Raw genomic sequence first — 18,434 nt, 5'->3', positions numbered from 1 at the left:
ACACCCAAAGAATACAGTTGTTCTACATTTATTTCCAGCTACTTCATGCATATTCATTATACATAAGCATAAACATTACACATGGTTAAGTCAGACATTCAACAGATGTTTGCTTGCTATCTATACAAAGTTATAAATTTCAAGAAAGGTCCTATTATCTATCTAACTAAACAAAATTGTCTCACTATAAATCCTACACAGGGTAAAAGGGAGGTAACTTGTTTTATCTCTTTATAGGGGCCCAATTAAGTTTTACGACTTGTTTTTGTTTTCTCTCCAGATCATATTGACCTTACACTGTTTTCTCTTAATTAGCTCAAATAATTTTCTCAGTTTATCACAATATGAATGCACATTCAGTTTACCAGTTAACACTGTCTTCACTTCATTTTGGATGTTGCAAGCAATGAAAATGCACATATGTAACACCCAGAGCACAAAGGATACTGTGTGCCCACTGATTAGCAGTGGAGACACCATCTATGTGCTCCTGTGGGCAGGGGACTCTAAGCAACTTGGACATGAGGGCCAGAGGAGCGTGTAGGGCCAGAGTCCTGGGAGCAGGTATGTCCAGCAGCAGAAATGTAGCCTGAGATTTTGGAGGAGGCACATGTCCGTCACGTGCTCAGCCGTGGGACTGCAGCAGCATGCCAGGGCAGGTGTATGGGCAGAAGCAGGTGAAGAGCTAGCACCCGCCAGGTTCCCATGCAAAGCCTGCCTGTGTTATTTGCCTTTCTTTGAATTGTGTTTTTGCTTGTTTGATTTGTTTGTTTTCCTCGGAAAAGATGATGTTTATTTTTCCCAGTAGTTGCAGAAACTCTTGTATCTTACCTCTCCGTAGCAGGCAAGAACTGTAATGCATATTTAGTTGGTTTTTTGTTTGTTTATTTGGTTTTTTTTGCTTAGTTTCCACAGGAAAGTGTGTAGAAAGTTCTGTATTGTATGTGAATTTCTGTGCCCCCGCAGGCCTGAATGCCCACCCCAGCTGGGAGGGCGCAGCGCGACAGGGGACAAGACAGAAGGGAGCACGGAGAGTGTGTAACAGGCGTGGGCCAGCTGAAACCCCTCTAGGTGCCGAAGGGCAGACTCGGAGCTCGTCATCTCCCCGGGGAGATGTTTCCTGCAGGAGCCAGGTGCGCGCACCAAAAGCGGGCGATGCTGCGAGGTCCGGCGGCCGGGGCGGCCGTGCCGGGGCGCCGTGGGGGGCGGAGGGCCGGCGCCCGCCTCCGCGGGGCCGCCCCGCTGCAGTGTCCCGGCAGCCCGGGAGGAGGAGACGGCGGGGCGCGCAGCAGCAGCGGGGCAGCCCCGCCGAGACGTTCGCCGGGCGGGCGGCAGCTCCGCGCCCCGCCGCTCCCGCTCCCGCTGCCTGCGCCCGCGCCCCCGGCCCCATGGCGGGGCCCGCCGCCCCCTGGGCCGCCCTGCTGCTCCTGGCCGCCCTGCTGCCCGCCGCCCTCACAGGTACGCGGGAGCTGCCCGTCCCACTCGTGTCGCTGCCCGGCGGTGTGGGATGGGGAGGTGTGTGCCCGGCGCGGGGGACTGCTCGGGGCGCTGCGCTGACCCGGTGCTTTGGGACGCCCGGCGGCGCCGCTCTCTGCCCCCACCCGACCCGGGGACAGGCGCCGCGGCGGCACCGCGGGGTCACCCCGGCCGAGCCGGGCCGCCTCCCTGCCCCTGCTCCGCGGCAGAGGCACCTGCCGCTGCCCCCTGTTTGTGCGGGCCCTTCCGCCAGTGCCCCCCGCAGACGGGGAGAGAGACCCGAGAGGGGAGGGAGGTTGCAAAGCGGGGCAGGCGCCGGCACCGAGGGGCTACAGGACCCTGGCGGCTCTCGGAGACCGGCCGGGACCCAGCGCGTGTTATCCCGCTACAGCTTGGCTGCGCCCGGGGCAGCTGCTGGGCGCAGGGCTGCAGCCTGCAGGGACGCTCGCAAACAACCATGAGCAGAGAGCACCGGAGGGCGGCAGCCTCCCGCTTGCCTTTAGCCCATTGACGCCTTTTTTCCGCTGGCACCGCGTGCTGGTTCCATCGTCCCGTTTGGGCTCTGCGGAGGAGCCCCGCTTGCGCGGTTAGTGGCACTGACACCGGGCAGACCAGCGCTGCAGCTCCCCTTGGAAGCCAGGAGAAATCCCTCTTTTCTTCGTTCCCGCCGCCAGAGTTCTGTGGATCGGACCCTTTATCAGCCTGGGCGACGCTGCCGCTGCTGTCAGGGTTCCCCGGGCTCGCAGCCTCTGGTTTAAGCTGCTCTGAAGGTGGGGTTGTGGGGAGCAGTGGCAGATCTGCTCCGTCCGTTTCCTCGTGAAAGCAGAGTACGTTCACTGCAGCCCCCGCGGCACTGTTTGCACCGCAGGCAGTGCTGAACCCCGAATCTCCTCAGCTTGTGCCCACAGGGTTTGCACCAGAGCAGGGGTAAAGACGGTATAGATGGACATACGGAGGGATTACAGCACTAGACTGTGTCTGCTGGTAGCCAGGGAGATAGAGGGACACCTGCTCTCAGGGAGGGACACCGTAGAGGGACACCGTAGCCAGGGAGATAGAGGGACACCTGCTCTCAGGCTCTGGATGTGGTGGCTGTCCCTTCTACAGCCCCGTGCTGTAGTTGCAGGGGAGCCAGCCAAGGACGGTAGCATCTCCCATTCCCTGCTCCCCACCCCGCCCCGCAGCTCTGGGCTGCACAGCAGAGCCCAGGACCTCGTGTCACCCGTGGTTCCTGGTGAGTTTTAGTGTGCAGCTAAACAAACAGGAAAGATCTGCTTAACCTGGAACTGATGTTTCTCTTCCCATAACTTCTTGTGCCCGTCCAGGTTAAGCCTAGGATCACAGTCTTGGCAGTGGATTTGTAATAGCGCTTCTCTGTGGCAGTGGTAAATGGAGGGGAAACTGGATCTCTGGGGCTGCCTGCAGGCAAGTCAGAGGAGAAGGAAGGAAGGGAGTAGGGGAGTTTGTGTTCTGCTAGCGAGGGAAACATCCATAGGAAATGTCATGGTCTCTGAGAAAAAGTATTAGCCGTTGAGGGCGGGCAGGCTCTTGCTTCCCTGACTGTGTAATGTCTAAAGTGATTATTGGGGATTCTGATACTTCGCTGAAAATTTTGCATGTAATGTCCATATAGTCTTTCCTTGTTTGCAGTTCCACACCAATGTGCTGTAAAAAACAAGCCAAGTTCTGAACAAATGTCTTGGCGTAGTGTTATGCAGAGCCCTGCGTGCTTCCCAGCTATGGAGCTCTGGAGCACACCAAAACCTGCTGGAGTGGGAATACTGCACTGTTAACCCCAGAGTGGCTGTACAGGACTGAATGCTCCCTGCATGTATGCTCCCTGCCCTCGGTGGTGTGCTGGCCACATTGAGTGGGCACCACTTTCCTTCTCCAGTCTAGAGAGTACTTTATAAGCCACCAGACACAAACTGTGCCCTGAACAAGTGCAGTCTCAGGCAGGAGGGCTGGTGGGTTCCAGAGTCCTTTCTCAAGAGGTAAAAGCTATTGCTGAGTGCCTTTGCTGCCCCTGGCCCTGCTTTCTCATCTTCTGTCTCTGTTTGAAATGGCCCCTTCCTGCCTGCCTTTCCACCATGTGCTCTGTCTAGGTGACCTGTCGCAAAGCTACTCTGCACTTAGGAACCTTTGTCCAAGTGCCATGTCTGGGAGACGGGGAGGCTGCCTTGGCTCAGCAGAGGGGCTCCAGTGAAGTGAAAAAGCCCTTCAGTTTTTGTCTGCAAAGAGAAAGATTTTTCTTTCAGTAAGGATCTGGCACTGAGCTAGTGCTGTTACTGACTCTGTTCTGTTTATCACAGTGGAAAGTCAGTGTGAGGCTTGTGCCCAGGCTTGCTGTGGGCTGTCCCTTAGGCCAAAGAAGCATAAGAGAAGGGTGCTGTGCAGTAGCCAGCTTAGAGGGCAGATCCCATTTGTGTATTGCCGAGAGAGATTTGGTGCTCACTGCCAGATCCCATATCTGGAAGGATGGATAGTGACTGCAGAAAACAGTCCTCCTGTAGAAACCCACCTGTGTTGCTTAGACAAACAATATTCAAGCACCACCTGTGGCCAGTGGGAGAAATTTGGGAGGAACATTGAAAAGGCTATGCTCGGAGCAAGAGCCTTTTTGACAGCAGCACTAACTCTCATTTTCCTTCTTTGTCTAGACTGTCTAACATAAACAGAGAAAGCAGAAGGGTCTCCAAGGAAATTTTCCACTTCACTTAGCTCTAAGGAATGTATCTTCTCAGTTATTTAGGACAGTGCTGTAATGGTCTTAACTGTATAGCTCTGTACCAGCCTCTGGGTGTGTCAGATGTATGAAAGCTCTTGTGCCGTCCAAATCTGTAATTCCAGCTTTTCAGACAGCGCACGGACTGATTTTGGCTGTACATATGGTTAAGAAGATGCTTTCAGAAGCTGATCTATGCAGAAAGAAATTAGAGGAGGGCTGAGTAGATCATGCAGCAAGACAAAGACATACTAGCAGGGGGAATGGGATTTTGTCTGTATTGTCAATGAGTTAATATAGCTCAGACACATTCAGTGCTCACGTGACATATTTCTCATACACGACACTCACATGTGGCTTCTAAGTCTCAAGATAATTTAGTTTGGACTTTATGTCTGCTTCTGGTTGTCTGCCTTTGGCTACAGGTGTGCTGTTGTCTTCCCATCAATGAAGCACAGCAATATTTCCACCAGGCACAGTTTCTGGTGCACATCTGGATCCCATGGTTTCTCTAGCTGGGAGTTATGTCACTCATCTCTCTCTGTCACTGGGAAAGTGCTCAGGAGTGTGGTTAAGGTGGCATTTGGGTGTGCTGGCATGAGGCATTGCGTCTCTTTAAATTTTTACTGCTGCAGCTCAGGTATAATCATGACTGGAACCTTTCCCTGACCTAGGACGTCTAGAGTGAACCTGTGTTTAGCAGCCTGGATGTGATCCCAAAAATGCTAAAAGCTGAAGCCAAATCAACGCTTTTTTCCCCCCCTTAGGTTTGAAGCGTCAGGATCTGCTTATCTTGTTTTACTTGAGTTACCTATCTTCATAAATTAGTATTCCTTAACTCTCCCTTTCTCCTGCCCAAGTGAACCATAGCTAGGTGCATGCATGTATCATGGGAACATTTACCATTTGTTGCATTAAGATTTCTGCTGGGAAAGAGGAGGGAGCATAGATGTTAGCTATGCCTCCTGCAGACAACTAATGCACTAAGCAGGTGAAGCAGTCGCTTCTATGGAGGGAATGACGTGGACATTGATGTGCCACCTTCTCGGGAAGCTCCATGCTGCTATTTTCCCCCCCAAGCTGCAGCTGTATCACACTTTCGTGCAACCTGGAGAGGGCTCTCCCAGCCTTGCAGTCTCTGCACTGATCACTCAGGCAGTTATCAGCACTCCCTGCTGTGGTTTTCTACCCCCAAAATCGCCATGTGTCTTTTCTGTTTTAGAGTTCCCTAAAGCAGCAATGTTTTCACTGGTGTGCTGTGCCTGCATGATTGCTTTTATTCTTTTGAATGCAGCTGAAATTTAATTCATTTGGAACTATAAGTATTTTCATTATTCCTCAAGATGAGAGACATGGCTTCGCCTCTGCAGTCGGTACCTGTGCCCAGCATGAGAGACAGGGATGAACTGCTGAGTTGTAAGGCAGTGAAATCCAGAAGTGAGCAGCAGATACTGAAACTGGGGAGATCCTTTCCGTCTGTCTCATGAGGAACCCAAGTATTTTGCTTCATGTGTGTTGAGAACTTGCATTTTGGCTCTGTTCACACCAACACCATAGTCCCTGAGGAGTGGTATGGCTTACGTTTTCAGAGCAGTAGAGGTGTGATGGGTGTCTTGAGGAAATGGGAGGTCGTCTGGAACATCCTTCACTATGCACGACCCAGTATAAAGCCTTTGAAATCACGTTTATGTTTTCTTATATGTGTTTGCTATACTACTGCTTATTCTGCTGCACTGTTGGCTGCAAAACCTACAGTCTGTGTTGAATGTTCACAAACTGCAGTGCCAAAATAAGCACTGCCAAGATCAAGACAGTGGCTTAAATAGCACAAGATTTTAAAAAAACAAGAACTGCTGAGATCTTTTGCTTTGCTGTCTGTTCTCTGAGTCTCGGGACACGTTTCTAAGGTTTCCTCCACACCCTGGATATCTAGGGATTTCGAGGGACAATGTGGTTTAGTCCTGCATCTCCACTGCCTGCCTCTTACCAAAGAGGCATTTAGACCAGCAGGATTTTGCCCTGCCCATGTACCTGGCTCTATGGACTACTGATACTGTGATCCCAGCTCTCGCTTTTGTTCTTACTTAAGGCACCAGCAGCATTTGCCTGCAGTACATCCAATGAATAGTTGGATTTATTTCCTTTGGGTAATGTACAAGCATTCGGAAAGTGTCCCGTTTCCCTGGTTCCTCTTTAAACTTCAGACCAATTTGTAATGAAAAGGAACTTTTTCCACAGTGGACCACATGGTTAAGTGCTTAATTACTATGCTGGTAGCAGAGTTAACAAGAGCAACATCAGTGTTTACACAGTGTTTCCTTCACTGAGTGCTCTTCATTTGCCTGGGGAGACGAGAGGTTGTACTGACAGCTCATATGCTTCTGGTCTCCAGCAAGACCTGTGCAGGCAGCTGAGCTCCCTCCACCTCCTTCATCCTTGAGAGGGTCCTGGTACTCACCTCTCTCCAGACCTCTTGTCCCATGTCTTACCTTCCTAAGGCACGTGGCTTCTGCGTCACGTAACTCTACAGATGCCAGTTCCTCCTCCCCAGTTCCCTGGAACTAATGTTTGGGATGTAATATAAGATCTTGTCCTCAGAGTTTCTGCAAACGTATCTTTAAACTTCAGCATGTTTTGCACTGCTCACAGCATTTTCAGGATGGTTAAAATCTCTCTGGGTTAAATTGTACATTTCTCAAGCAGCAGTCACTATACCTCACTCTTGTGGAACTTGTAACCTCTGGCCCGCTGTTAGCTCTTCATAAATTACGTCTGTGTGGTGGGATGCAGCAGCTTTTCCCGCGTGCCAAGTTGGGTTGTGTACCCTGACTGTGTTATGTCCCTGTGCTGTGGCCAGAGCTGAGCACTCTTCAGTGCCTCTGAAATCAGCCAGCATGTGTGTCACCTTTTTGGTGTAGGTGCTTGCATTTGGCGGGTCTATATTTAAAGCAAATAGTCTCAAGCAATGGAGATGCAAGAAAAGGTGGAAGAAAGACACAAGTCACGTAGAATTTGTGTACTCTAAACAGAGAGCTTTTGCTAAGCAAAGAGAAATTGTTAGTTACATCAGATGAAATACTGAAATCCCGTGGTAAGGAAGGCAGTCCAAGCTTCTCTTCATCCAGGAAGAAAACATAAAAGGTACATCCAGATTTAACTATGTACATGTTAAAAAGTGGTCTGGAGAAGTGTGCGTTTTAAATCACCCCTCTTTAGTGAGTAATTCAGTCATCAAGTCAGTTCTTCATTAAACAGAGCAAATTACTCTTTGAGGACTGTGGAGTGTGTTCATATTTCACTGTTCCAGTGCAACTATTTCACTATTACATAGTTATTAAGTCCTCTTGGGCATCTTACAACAGTTCTGGTTCCAGCAAATCTTTCCGACCGTTGTATTCTTCTGGCGTTAAACTGATTATTTTTCCACTGGAGGAGTCAGTCATTCTTAATATATACATCTGCTGTAAAATAAGAGGCAGCTCTTCAAATGGTTATTTGTCATCATGTTTACTGTATTGGTGACTGCAATACTTTGGCTGAAACTTTTTATGGGAAAAAGTGCAGGACTACTGGAGCTGGAATGTTGGTGTTTCCTGGTCTTTAAAAAGAAGACAAGAATAAGAGAAATTGAATAGTCAACATAATTTGTTTTGGTATTCTGTTATGAAGTGCTTTCAGAATGGCGTTCTTGGAAGGTACAGAAGGGTTTAGTTGGTAACGGGGAATGACTACTGAGTTTGCCTTAAAATTCTTGCAATGGAAAGCAGCAGATGTAACTGACAAAAGGCGCTGCCATGGCCGGAGGCTCATGATACCCAGCGACCAACCTGAGCCCTGCCACCTGACTGGCCAGCCCTTGGAGGGAGAGGAGCGCGGGAGCAGCACCCCTACCGCCTCTCTGGCAGCCTGAGAAATAGCCAGGCCTTGTGTCCTCAGCCTTGGAAAGCCAGTGTTTAATTTTACCTTTGCTGCTGAGATCTTGGGGCAGCTCTGAGAGCACTGCAGGATTCAGGCTGTAGCCAGATAGATGGAGAGCTGGATTTAGATGCTGTTACTCCTGCTGGATAGTGTCTTGCTTCACATGGCAGCCCTGCTGAAATACCTAACAGCATCAGAATCTAGTCCTGCATGAGCAATTGAGCTGCACTTTCACACAGCCTGCATGTCTTTCCCTTTCATCATCTTTTGAAACCATGCCGAGTTTGGTGACATAATTGTGTGGTCTGCAGCATCAGATGCATTGCAGATGGCCCTGCAGCTCATGCACCAAGAGGCTATAGCAGTGCGAAGCTGACAGCGATCTGGTGACTTGGCTGAAGGCTTGCTGCACTTTGCAGGAGTGAGTGCTCTGGGTTATGTGTTTGCAGCCTAACTATCTGTGTCAGCTAAGCTTTGCGTCAGCCTCTGTCCCAGCTGTGCCATTGGTTTGATGTTTCTGGTCTCCCAAAGCAGAGGTACTATAAACAATTTAAAAACAAATGGCAGTGATGGAAAGGCTCCACTTGGCTTGGGTGGACTGAGACTTCAGGCTGATTTCAGGTTACATATATCTTTTATGTATGTATTTGATAAGTGTCTGAAGTCATATTACTGGGGAGGAGGACTGTGGATCACAAGGCCTGGTTTCGTTCATAGGTCTGAGACAAACTTTCAAAGTGACATCTCACCTTTCCCAAGCTCCATTGGGCATTTTAAAAATTAGTTGAATGCATTTTCCATGCTGTCATGCTGAAGAACTGCCCAATTTAAGCCACTGCTCTCTTCTACTTAAAATTTTCCAAATAAGAAGTAATGACTGATATCTTCTGTCAGTTGCCCAAAGCTGAATGTATACAGATGCAATATTGCTGTCTTTCCAAAGAAAAAAGGCCAACAGAAAATGAAATTAAACAGAAAAAAAGCTCTTCTGAGATGACACAGCCATAGTATTGAAAATCTAGAAAGTCTAAGCCTTTAACAGAAATATTAGCAAGGCAAATTTTCATGTTAGATGTGTATAGTAATGTACTTATATGTTTGCAATGTGATGATTGCTGTGCCAGGGCATTGAGTTCCTGTTCTTCGCTCTTAGTGGCTACTGTAAGTCAAGTCAGTCCTCCAAGAGCATGAGTAGATGTTTAAATGGGAGGCAGGGGTCTGACCGCTTAGCAGGTAAACTGTGTATGTTTTCATGAAAGCCCTTCCTGTTCAGGTCAGAGCTGCTGGGTTTCAGTTGCTGGGTGCAAGTTTATTGCCACAAGATGTCTGAGACCATACATGCTCCTCATCTGCCCTCCTAGCAGGTCCCAGTGCCATGCATCTTGGAAGTGCCAATTGCTGAGGGCCAGACACCTCTGCAAACACTCATTACCCTCAGGGAGGGATGAGTGGTATGAGACATTGTGGAATTCTGGTCATGTTTGGTATCATGCCATGCAGGTTGGGCTGGAAACCTGCAGCTGATGATGTGACATGGGGATGAGTGTGAAACCTTGGAAGTATGGAAGTAGACTTCAGACCACCTCTTTAGCAAAGTTAAAAGAGAAATGGCTTTGCACTGACTTAAGTCTTTCCTTGTGGTGGTGACAAGACAGCTGTCCCACGTTGTGCTAGCACAGGGCAGTCACAGGCAGGCTGGTGTGGGCACAGCCGTGCCTTGACAGCAGTGCAGTGGGAGTGTGTCTGGGATGGAATGGTGTCCACACTCCTAGTTGGGAGTGGAGGGAAGAAACCATCCATGTATATGTTGATGGAGGAAAGGGAAAAGGAAATACAAGAGAAAACAAGATTTTTTTTCTAACACCAGCAGGAAGAGAGGAAGGATTCACCCTCATGGAGAATGAAGTGAGAGCTCAGATAACTGATGGACCTCAGGGTCCGGTGGGGGTAAGCATCAGAGAGTCTGATGAGTTAATATGGATGTTTCTGAAAGAAGGTAGTATGCCTGAAGAGAGGGGGTATTATTTATAATTGCAGTAAGGGTGGCAGAAACAGACCCTATGAATCCAAACATAGGAGCCTCCATGAAATTAGACATATGTGAAAGGAGCCATTTGACTTTTTGCAAATATATATTTTTGCTGCTTGTGCTGTATAAATATATTTTTAAAAATCTCAAAATTTTGTTATAGTTACAAGCAATCCCTATAAAAACTGAGAAAGCAAATAGTGAAACTTTGAAATGTTCTGTAGGAGCTTTTGAGTAATTTGGGGCCCTTTCGTATGGCAAGAAATCACTGTGTTTCAGGAAGCTTTGCGGCTTTAACAGAATGTTTATGATACTGCATGGTAGCAGATGGCTATCCCAGAAAATGGTAGCAAGTTGCTTAAGCTGCTTGTAAAATGATGCAATTTTTTTTACCTTACTCCAAGTAGCCAACCTTGGTTTGAGAGATCCAAGCTAGGAATTTGTCTCTACTGTCACTGCAGGGCTGCTTTCCCAGCACTGATCACACAGCACATCTAGATCCAGGCTGCCCATAACTCTGATGAGTAACATTTCCTTACATGCCATGCAGATCTAGCCAAAGCTCCGTGACAGTAGAAGATATTAGTACCATAGAACTAAGGATTGGTTTTCATCAAGAGCTTGTTGTAGGGTTGAGGAGAGGGGGAATTATTGTTCGTCACCACCTCATTGTAGGTCACCAGTGTTGGTGATGGGTGGTTCAGAGCTCACAAGCAAAGTGGGAAATGCCAGGTAGATGTTTTGGTATTTGAAAGCTTCACTCCTCTGAACTGCACCAGCACCAGCTTAGTGTCAGAGGGTCACTTGGCAGCAGTCAGAGAGAGTACACCTTTTCACTCCATCCCTCCTTCCAAATCTCCCACTTTGGGTGTTCAAATAGTGATACATGAATAACATAAGATAGGAGTCCATGTACATTGGTAATGTATGGCTCTAGCAGTCTGCTAGCTGTGGCATGTTAAAGATTCTGGAAGTCCTTCCTGAGACTTGCTCTCCTGATTTTTGCAGAGGCTTTGTTAACATGAGGAGTTGATTTTCTTCCCCAGGGGTTCTTCTTGCTGTATATCCCACTGATCAGGGATATTCTGTGCTGTGTGGGGAGAAGCCACAAGTTTTGCACCTCAGCATTGGAGAACAAAACATCAGTTGCTTTGTAGATATGTGTATTTTCAGTTCTAGATATCCCTGGGCTAAACCAAGGAAGATGACATAGATTCTCTTTTACAAACCTGCAGAGCTGTGAGTGCATCTTCAGTGTGAGTGCTTATGTTCAGATGCTTTTCAAGGGTACTATTTGGGTAAAATCTTTGCCAACTATCTCAGCTAGTAGTCGACAAACCACAGTGTGGTGAATTCAAGTGGCTGCTGCCATGTGTCTCAGGCATGTCTGCTCAGCTATGAAAGGGCTATCTATAATGTGTAAAACAGCCCAGGGCCTTGCATGAAGACATTGCTCTGAATATGGCTGCAGAAGGTTACTTTTTGGAAGCGAAATGAAAAAAGAAAGTCATTTATCAATAATGAAGATCTGTGCCTATCTGAGCCCAACCTAATGCAGAGCTCCTAAGAATAGCAATAGTACTATTCTGGCCATTTCCTTAGCATGCACTTTACCTAGTATGTATGAGTTTTGCACTTCAGGAGCCTTGGAGTGTGTACCACCAGCTTCCCTTTTAGGGTACAAAGCTACATATATACTTTTTGAAAGATATTTTACAATGAATAATGTGGAATAAAGTTATTTAGAAGAATCAGGACTAGTATTATTTCAAGACATGAATTGTGAACAGTTTTATATTACAGGTAGATAAATAACATTTTAGTGGTTTTATTACATTTTCTTTGGAGAGGAAGAAACAAAGACACTGTTGTTTTAGGATGTACATTTTCCAGTGTACATCTCTGTGAAAAAACTTAATCTTTGAGAGTTATTAATGAAAGAGCAGAGGTTAATATTGAGCCTGTGTTTTGTTCTCAGCAAACCTTTACCTTGGGAAACTAACTTTTCTGATTTGTGAAAGGTTTGCAATGTGAAATAAAAATTAAGTGTTTTAACTTTTTTTTCCCTTCAATTCATGATGAAGCCTGAATTCCTACTCTCTGACTTTGTGCGTCCGAGGCATTTTTGGCAGTTTCTAGTGGAAATTTGAACGTGCACTTCAACTAGAGATGGAATGGAAAGACTTTACATAAACATGTGAATCTCCAGTAGATTAAAAAATCTGTGCTACTTTACCAGCTAAGGGAGAAAATTTAGATATATTGAGCTGGTTTTGAAAAGAGGTGTTAACCAACCTCCCCTCAGGCAAGTATGATGCTTGAGGATGATTTTGATGAAGTCTGTGATATGCATAAAACAATGAACTAAAAGCAGAGCCACAACATCCAGACTGCCAACACTCTGAATTCAAACCCAATCTTCATTTCAGAAATACCTTACTGATCATCTTCCCCTCATCTTCCCACCCCCTTTTTTTTTTTTGCTTGGGTGTCCATGTGTGGGAAAATCACCATTTTTTTTGAATTTTCAAAATCCTAGGTATCTAAATAACATTTAAAGCTGTGAGGTTTTTACTAGTTGTGGCTTGGTTATCACTTGTTGCTGTGTCCACAAATGACTGATGTAATCCATTTGCTGACTGTTAAAGCACCCAAGACAGGTTTTTCAGAGCAGGGATGTAAAGGTGAAGGTGTCTGAGAGTTGTCAGTTTCCTCCCATCACAAACCAATACAGAGTAAGCTATCCTTTCTCTCCAGCTTTGAGGATGAAGGTCCAGCAGCCAATAGCTGAGAGAAGTTTGGATGGAAATTGGGTGTTTGAATAGGAGTATTTAATTAAAAATAAAATTCTCATATAAAGTGAATAATATGAACTAAGCATGTGAAGCTTTGTGCCTTATGGATGTGAGTAACCACTGTGTGGTGAGGTTGGAGTGAAAGCTAGTGCAGAAAGAGAACTATGCTGCCTGCTGTGACTTTCCATAGGCTTAGACCATATCTCCCATCAGGAAAATGATACACAACATTTTCTTCAGCCTTTGAGTGAGCAGGGCCTCGCTCTTCACTTGACTGCTTCTGTAACATGCCACTGACTTTCATAAGATTCCACTGATGTAAAAGGCAAGCAATGGAGTGAAGATTTAGGTTCACAAGAAGTCATGCAGGTGCACAGAATAAAGATGCCGCCACGGTTTAGTTACCCTCCTAACGAGCAGTGCAATTTTAGTAGGTGTGTTTTCCTTACCGGAGACCTATGGCCATACCTGTGGGAAGCAGGACAGAGGTTGGCTCACAGAAGCGCATGCTCTGGCTCTGTCTTGTGTCCCCTGCCAACCCACTTCAAAGCTCGCTCAGGCTGTGGGGAGGGGAGCAATGGTGGAGGGGATGCATGACAGCCTAGAAACAATACTCACTCTTTTTTTACTACTTCACCTGTGGGCATCCTTTGAAGTTCAACTAGGAGGGAATAAGATGGCTCATCTGCAAGCCTGCATGGAGGTGAGAATAAGTGTAGGTAGGCTGCAGAACCAGGATCTATGTCCAGTCTGGGCAGAGTGGCATTGTGCAAGTTCCATGCTGGTGTCAGTGCTGGAGAGAAGGACATTTGTGGGCCTGTAATCCTGTACAGCTGGGTCATTCTTCCCACCTAGCTGTACCTGTGTGGACATCAGCTGTGGGCGGAGAAGTATTAGTTTCATGTTAAACTTAAAAAAAGCTCTGCATATCATGCCTCTTGTGGAAATCTCTAAAGAAAACATTTCCTCAGTGGCAGCTTCTCAGTATATGAGCGAGCCACTGAGATTAAGTCAGTCTGAGCAAATATTTTGTCTTATTCCACGTTTTCATGAAACCATCAGAAATTTCAGTTAAATGGAGCAGTGCTAGCAGCTGATGTAATTTCTTCCTATTGCCATGGTGGATTTTACCATGTGTATTTGTACTAGGGGTCAATTCTTTCTTGTATAAACACATGTATATTAGAAAAACATTATATAGAAACACATTATATAGAAACACATTATATCTCAGAAGTGTCTGCTCGCAGTGTGGAAGTCGGTGTACTTTATGAGAGGGATAATGTCCATCCTGGTGCAAGCTTTGTATTATCTTCATGACTGCTGCTGTTGTAGATAAAATTGCCAAGTTTTTAAGAGGAGAATGAAACTGTTGCTGCTCATGTGGCTTGTGCAGCCAAAATCCTGCCTGGGTTCCAAGGGGCACTTACAGTATCTCCACACCCCTGACAGTCTTCAAAATGTTTGAGGGACAAGCAGACTGGGGTAGTGGAGAGCAAAGGGGAGCCCTGCTTTCCAGGACCTTGCAGTGAAAGGGCCTGTTGAAACCCATGAGTTTGCCCTGGGCACCTGTGACACATGGATGCATGGGTGCCCTTAGGTCTGCCCTGAAGAGCCAGGGAGTTGCTCAGGGGGATCCTGCTGCCTTGTGAATCTCTCAGGGGATATTTCTTTTCCTACTTTCTCCTGCACTTAGAGAAAGCAATGTGAACTGTGCTTAAAGCGTAGTTCTCTACGGTAGGGAGAGTGTTACCTCTTGTGACACCAACAAGCTGATTTGACATTGATTAAAGAGTGCATCCAGGGCCAATGCTGTTAAAGGCCCCAGGCTTTGTAGTGGTGGCTGTGAGGAGAGTGTGAGGATGGCACATGCATGCAGGTGGAAGTCAGGGATGTCCTAGGGAAAATGTGACTTTCAAATATTCAGAACTATGTGGTAGGTTTCTCTTCTGTTCTGTCCACCTCTTCTCTTCAATGGACAGTGTATTTTCCATACCTGTTTTGACAGCAAAAATGTACATAAAAAAGCAGTATGAGTCAGGTGTCCCTTACTTTAAAGAGGAGACTAACCAAAATTGTAGGACTCTTAGCTTTGTGGCAATGCTATGTTTGCTCTTTACTTTCCTAACGTGGTTTTGAGGTAATATATGTGCTTCATCTTAGACTGTCAGAAAGACAAAAGTTACCTCAATTTAGAGTAAAAAAAGAACATGAATATGGATGCAAGAACAAATTGGAGGTGAAAAGGATGTGATGTCTACAGTCATGAACACAGTGTGGAAAGACACATTCTTTGAAGGGGTGTGTTGTATTCCATACAGTGTCTTGCCATGGCATGAGTTGCTTGCTGTGGGTTCATGTTCTGATTTTCTCAGGCAGGTTTCTTTCCACTTACTGAACTTCTGACTAAAGCTAGAGAGCAGTCTGTACAAGGATTATGTAGAGGAAAACAATCTCGGTTTTAACTTTATCCTGTATTTTTGTTGTGTTTGTGATTGCAGTCAGATTAAATTCAGAGGGCACAACTTAAAGCACCCTTAGGCTCTGATTTATCTCTGAAACAGGGCTTAAGATGTTGTAAGTTGATATTTGTGCTATTTCTGCAATTGAATATCCACTGAAGCCAAGAAATGTGGGTTTCTTGTGCACTAGGAAGAGTCTGAGTGTCACAGGAGCTACCAGCTGAGACAACCAGGAGTCCTGTGAGGTAGTACAGTGTCAGCAGGGGAAAAGCACTAATATCCCCTCTATCCTGAGGATGAGGGGTTGAAGGCATATGCACAGAATTTTTTGGAATCAGTGGCTTTATTAGGTCCATTGACACCTCACACCATGCCTCTTTGTTGATGTAAAAGAAATAGATGAGCTTTACTATAAACTTGATTTTTTGTAAAATCAGTAAGTTCCCATTCTTGCAAACCAAATTTCCAGTGACAGGCATGATAAAGTCAAGTTTCCCACTGAAACCAGGAAACTTAGGGTCAAATCGAAGTACCACAGAGGTCGAGTCCCTCCTTACACCCTCCATTTTTAAGCTTGGAAAAGGTTAGGCTTGAAGTCAGTAAACGAAGATTAAGAGGCTACCTGTATATACACTTGAAACTTACTCAAATATTATAGATTTTACTTTTATTTGTTACAAAAAACCTAAAGGCTGTAAACCTTATTCTGCTGATGATACCACCTAATCCAGCTGTGCTCTTGTCCTCTGTTTTCTGGACTCTGAAGGAACAGCTGGAGTCAGAATTGTGGCTCTGTCCTGCATAGAAAGAAAAATCATTATGTTGTCAGTCGTTTTCACAGTACCTCTGGCTGATACAGTTGAGCCATGTCAAAGAGAACAATCCCCCAGAAACAAAATTATTTCCACCAGATGAAGAACTTCAAATACTTCAAATGTAAGCAAGCTAATACTATCAGGACCTTGAAAGATGCATCAAAGAGAATCCCAAAGAGAAACAGAGTAATATCAATGTGAGTTAGTATTAGACAGCCAGGTGGAGACGTATCTAGACAAAGGGATAGTTTGAGTAGCAGATATAAAAGGACTTTTCCAATGCTGCTTTTGGAGTAGCTGGTTTTAAAAACAGTTCCGAACTGGGTCTGCCAGATGTTCAGCTTTTTCCATTTTTTTGCTTATTAGGGAGTGGGGAGTAGTTGAAGTTTTTATGACATACAAAGTACATTCTTCATTAAACGTTGCTTCCTTTTCTCTTGGCAACTGAAGACTTTATTTTAGAGGGGTTATAGCCTTACATACCATACCTGATTTTACAGTCTATGCTATATCCATCCATATCCATCTCACTGCCTTATGCTTGGAAGCTTTCAGGAGGCCTGCTACTGGAATGGGTTTCATGTTTTACTCTCCCAGAAGTAGCTGCTGAGCTGAGCAGTGCGCTGTAGTTCTCCAGGAACTAAAACAGTGGCTTGATGTAAACCATGTGTTTTGCAGCCTGGACCATGCATGTTATGTGGGTGGCAACAAGGAGCCCCAAGGGCTGAACTGTGCAGCCAGGAGAGCTCACAAACCACCTTCTTAATTTTTCTGGACTATTGGGTTTTTTTGTCTTTTTCTCATTGTGAAGGCTCCATGTGCATGCGTATTACTAAAATATCTTTATTATTATATATATATATATATCTCATTTTTCACAAATTTTAGTGTTAAAAAGCCTTAAACAATAGAAAATCAATAAAGTCCAGATTAAAGTTGCAGTTTTGTCCCTGTGGCAGTGCTGGAGTATGCCCCAGAGGAACTGGGAATGCTGAATCCTCTGCCTGCATTCGAGGGAGCAATACACACTTTTTCTGGAGCAGAGCTCATGGAAGGCTGTTCATATGGTTGGTAAGTTAAGCAAAAAGTCAGTTGAGGGTAAATATTAAATTGTTGTTATGATTTATGGACCAACTGCCAGGCTCTTTTTCATGGTCTGGAATAGTATTTCGAATGCTTTTTGCTACCAGATACTATCATAGTAAAAGTATGTACATATATCAATTTGGATGTGTCAGGAAAGGCAGGGATGAAGCTGTTGTTGGTACAGATGCTGTGGCATCCCACAGAGCCGTACTGCTCATGGGTGTTCTGCCTTGTAAAACCCGTGGTCAAGCCACGAGCTGCCCTCCAAGCTTAATGATGTTGAGCTGTTAGAAGAACATCTTGGTTTAGGGTATGTGTTTGATAATGGAGACATGATGCTTGCAGAGGAGGACACAGACTAGTTATGACTTTGAACATGATTACTCTGCCATGTATGGAATGAATGGAGGTAATGTCCAGGGTCAGGATAGGAGAAGGGGATCTGAATGGGAAAGTATTTTGAATTACACTTGTTATGACTCCTTTATCCTCCTGCTCTCATAGCAGAAGTGCTTCTTAGTCACCCAGCTCAGCCTGGGGGTGGTCAGAAATGGTCAGGGCAACCCCATACCTTTGCCAGCTGTTTTCACATGCTCTGTCTCCACAAGGAGCCCCCGAAGCTGTTGTCAGTCTGATACCGCCTTTTCTCCAACTCTCTGCGGAGGCAGGTGCTCCACAACATGCTGAATGGGTGTTTGCAGACCAGGGCCATGGCTCTGACAGCCCCTTTGGTGTTTCTGGGGGCTTTTGCTACCGCAGTAGTTTGGTCACTGGAGAAGCCCAGACATGAGGTATCCAAAGTCAGTGGGTGTGCTAGAGAGGCTGAGCCTTAGAGGGCTCCCTTCAAAGGTTGAAGTGCAGAAGCAAACCTGTGCATGGGCATCAGTGGGAGAACATGAAGTCTTCAATAACTCATTGTTGGTTGTTCTTAAGTCGCAATGCGTGTATTAATCGTGCAGAAATGCATTGCTGAGTTTGGAAAATGCCCTGGTCCACTGTGCTTAGCATTCAGAGGGTTCTTCAAAGGGAGCACTGGAAATTTCTGTTGACGCTGTCAGTTTAAAGAATGTCCTCCAGATGCCAGGTGACTCCTCTACAGATGTATAATGAATTGGTTTCCTTGAATCA

General features: G+C 46.0%; 1 protein-coding gene across 2 annotated transcripts in view; it reads left to right on the top strand.

Annotated features, from left to right (window-relative positions):
* Window positions 1-1,112: 1,112 nt before the first annotated feature.
* FNDC1 (fibronectin type III domain containing 1) overlaps window positions 1,113-18,434 on the top strand; it is a 65,091-nt gene continuing 47,769 nt past the window's right edge. For both annotated transcript variants that reach the window (XM_051811070.1, XM_051811068.1), the window contains exon 1: window positions 1,113-1,458. In XM_051811070.1, coding sequence (XP_051667030.1) covers window positions 1,389-1,458 — 70 coding nt within the window. In that variant the 5' untranslated portion in view covers window positions 1,113-1,388. The remainder of the gene's footprint in view (window positions 1,459-18,434) is intronic.

This window comes from Manacus candei, unplaced genomic scaffold (assembly GCF_025592945.1).
Source record: "Manacus candei isolate 608988 ecotype Guabito, Panama unplaced genomic scaffold, ASM2559294v1 h1tg000081l, whole genome shotgun sequence".
Taxonomy (NCBI): Eukaryota; Metazoa; Chordata; class Aves; order Passeriformes; family Pipridae; genus Manacus; species Manacus candei.
The sequence above is the reverse complement of the archived record's forward strand: the minus strand, read 5'-3'. Positions and strand labels throughout refer to the sequence as shown.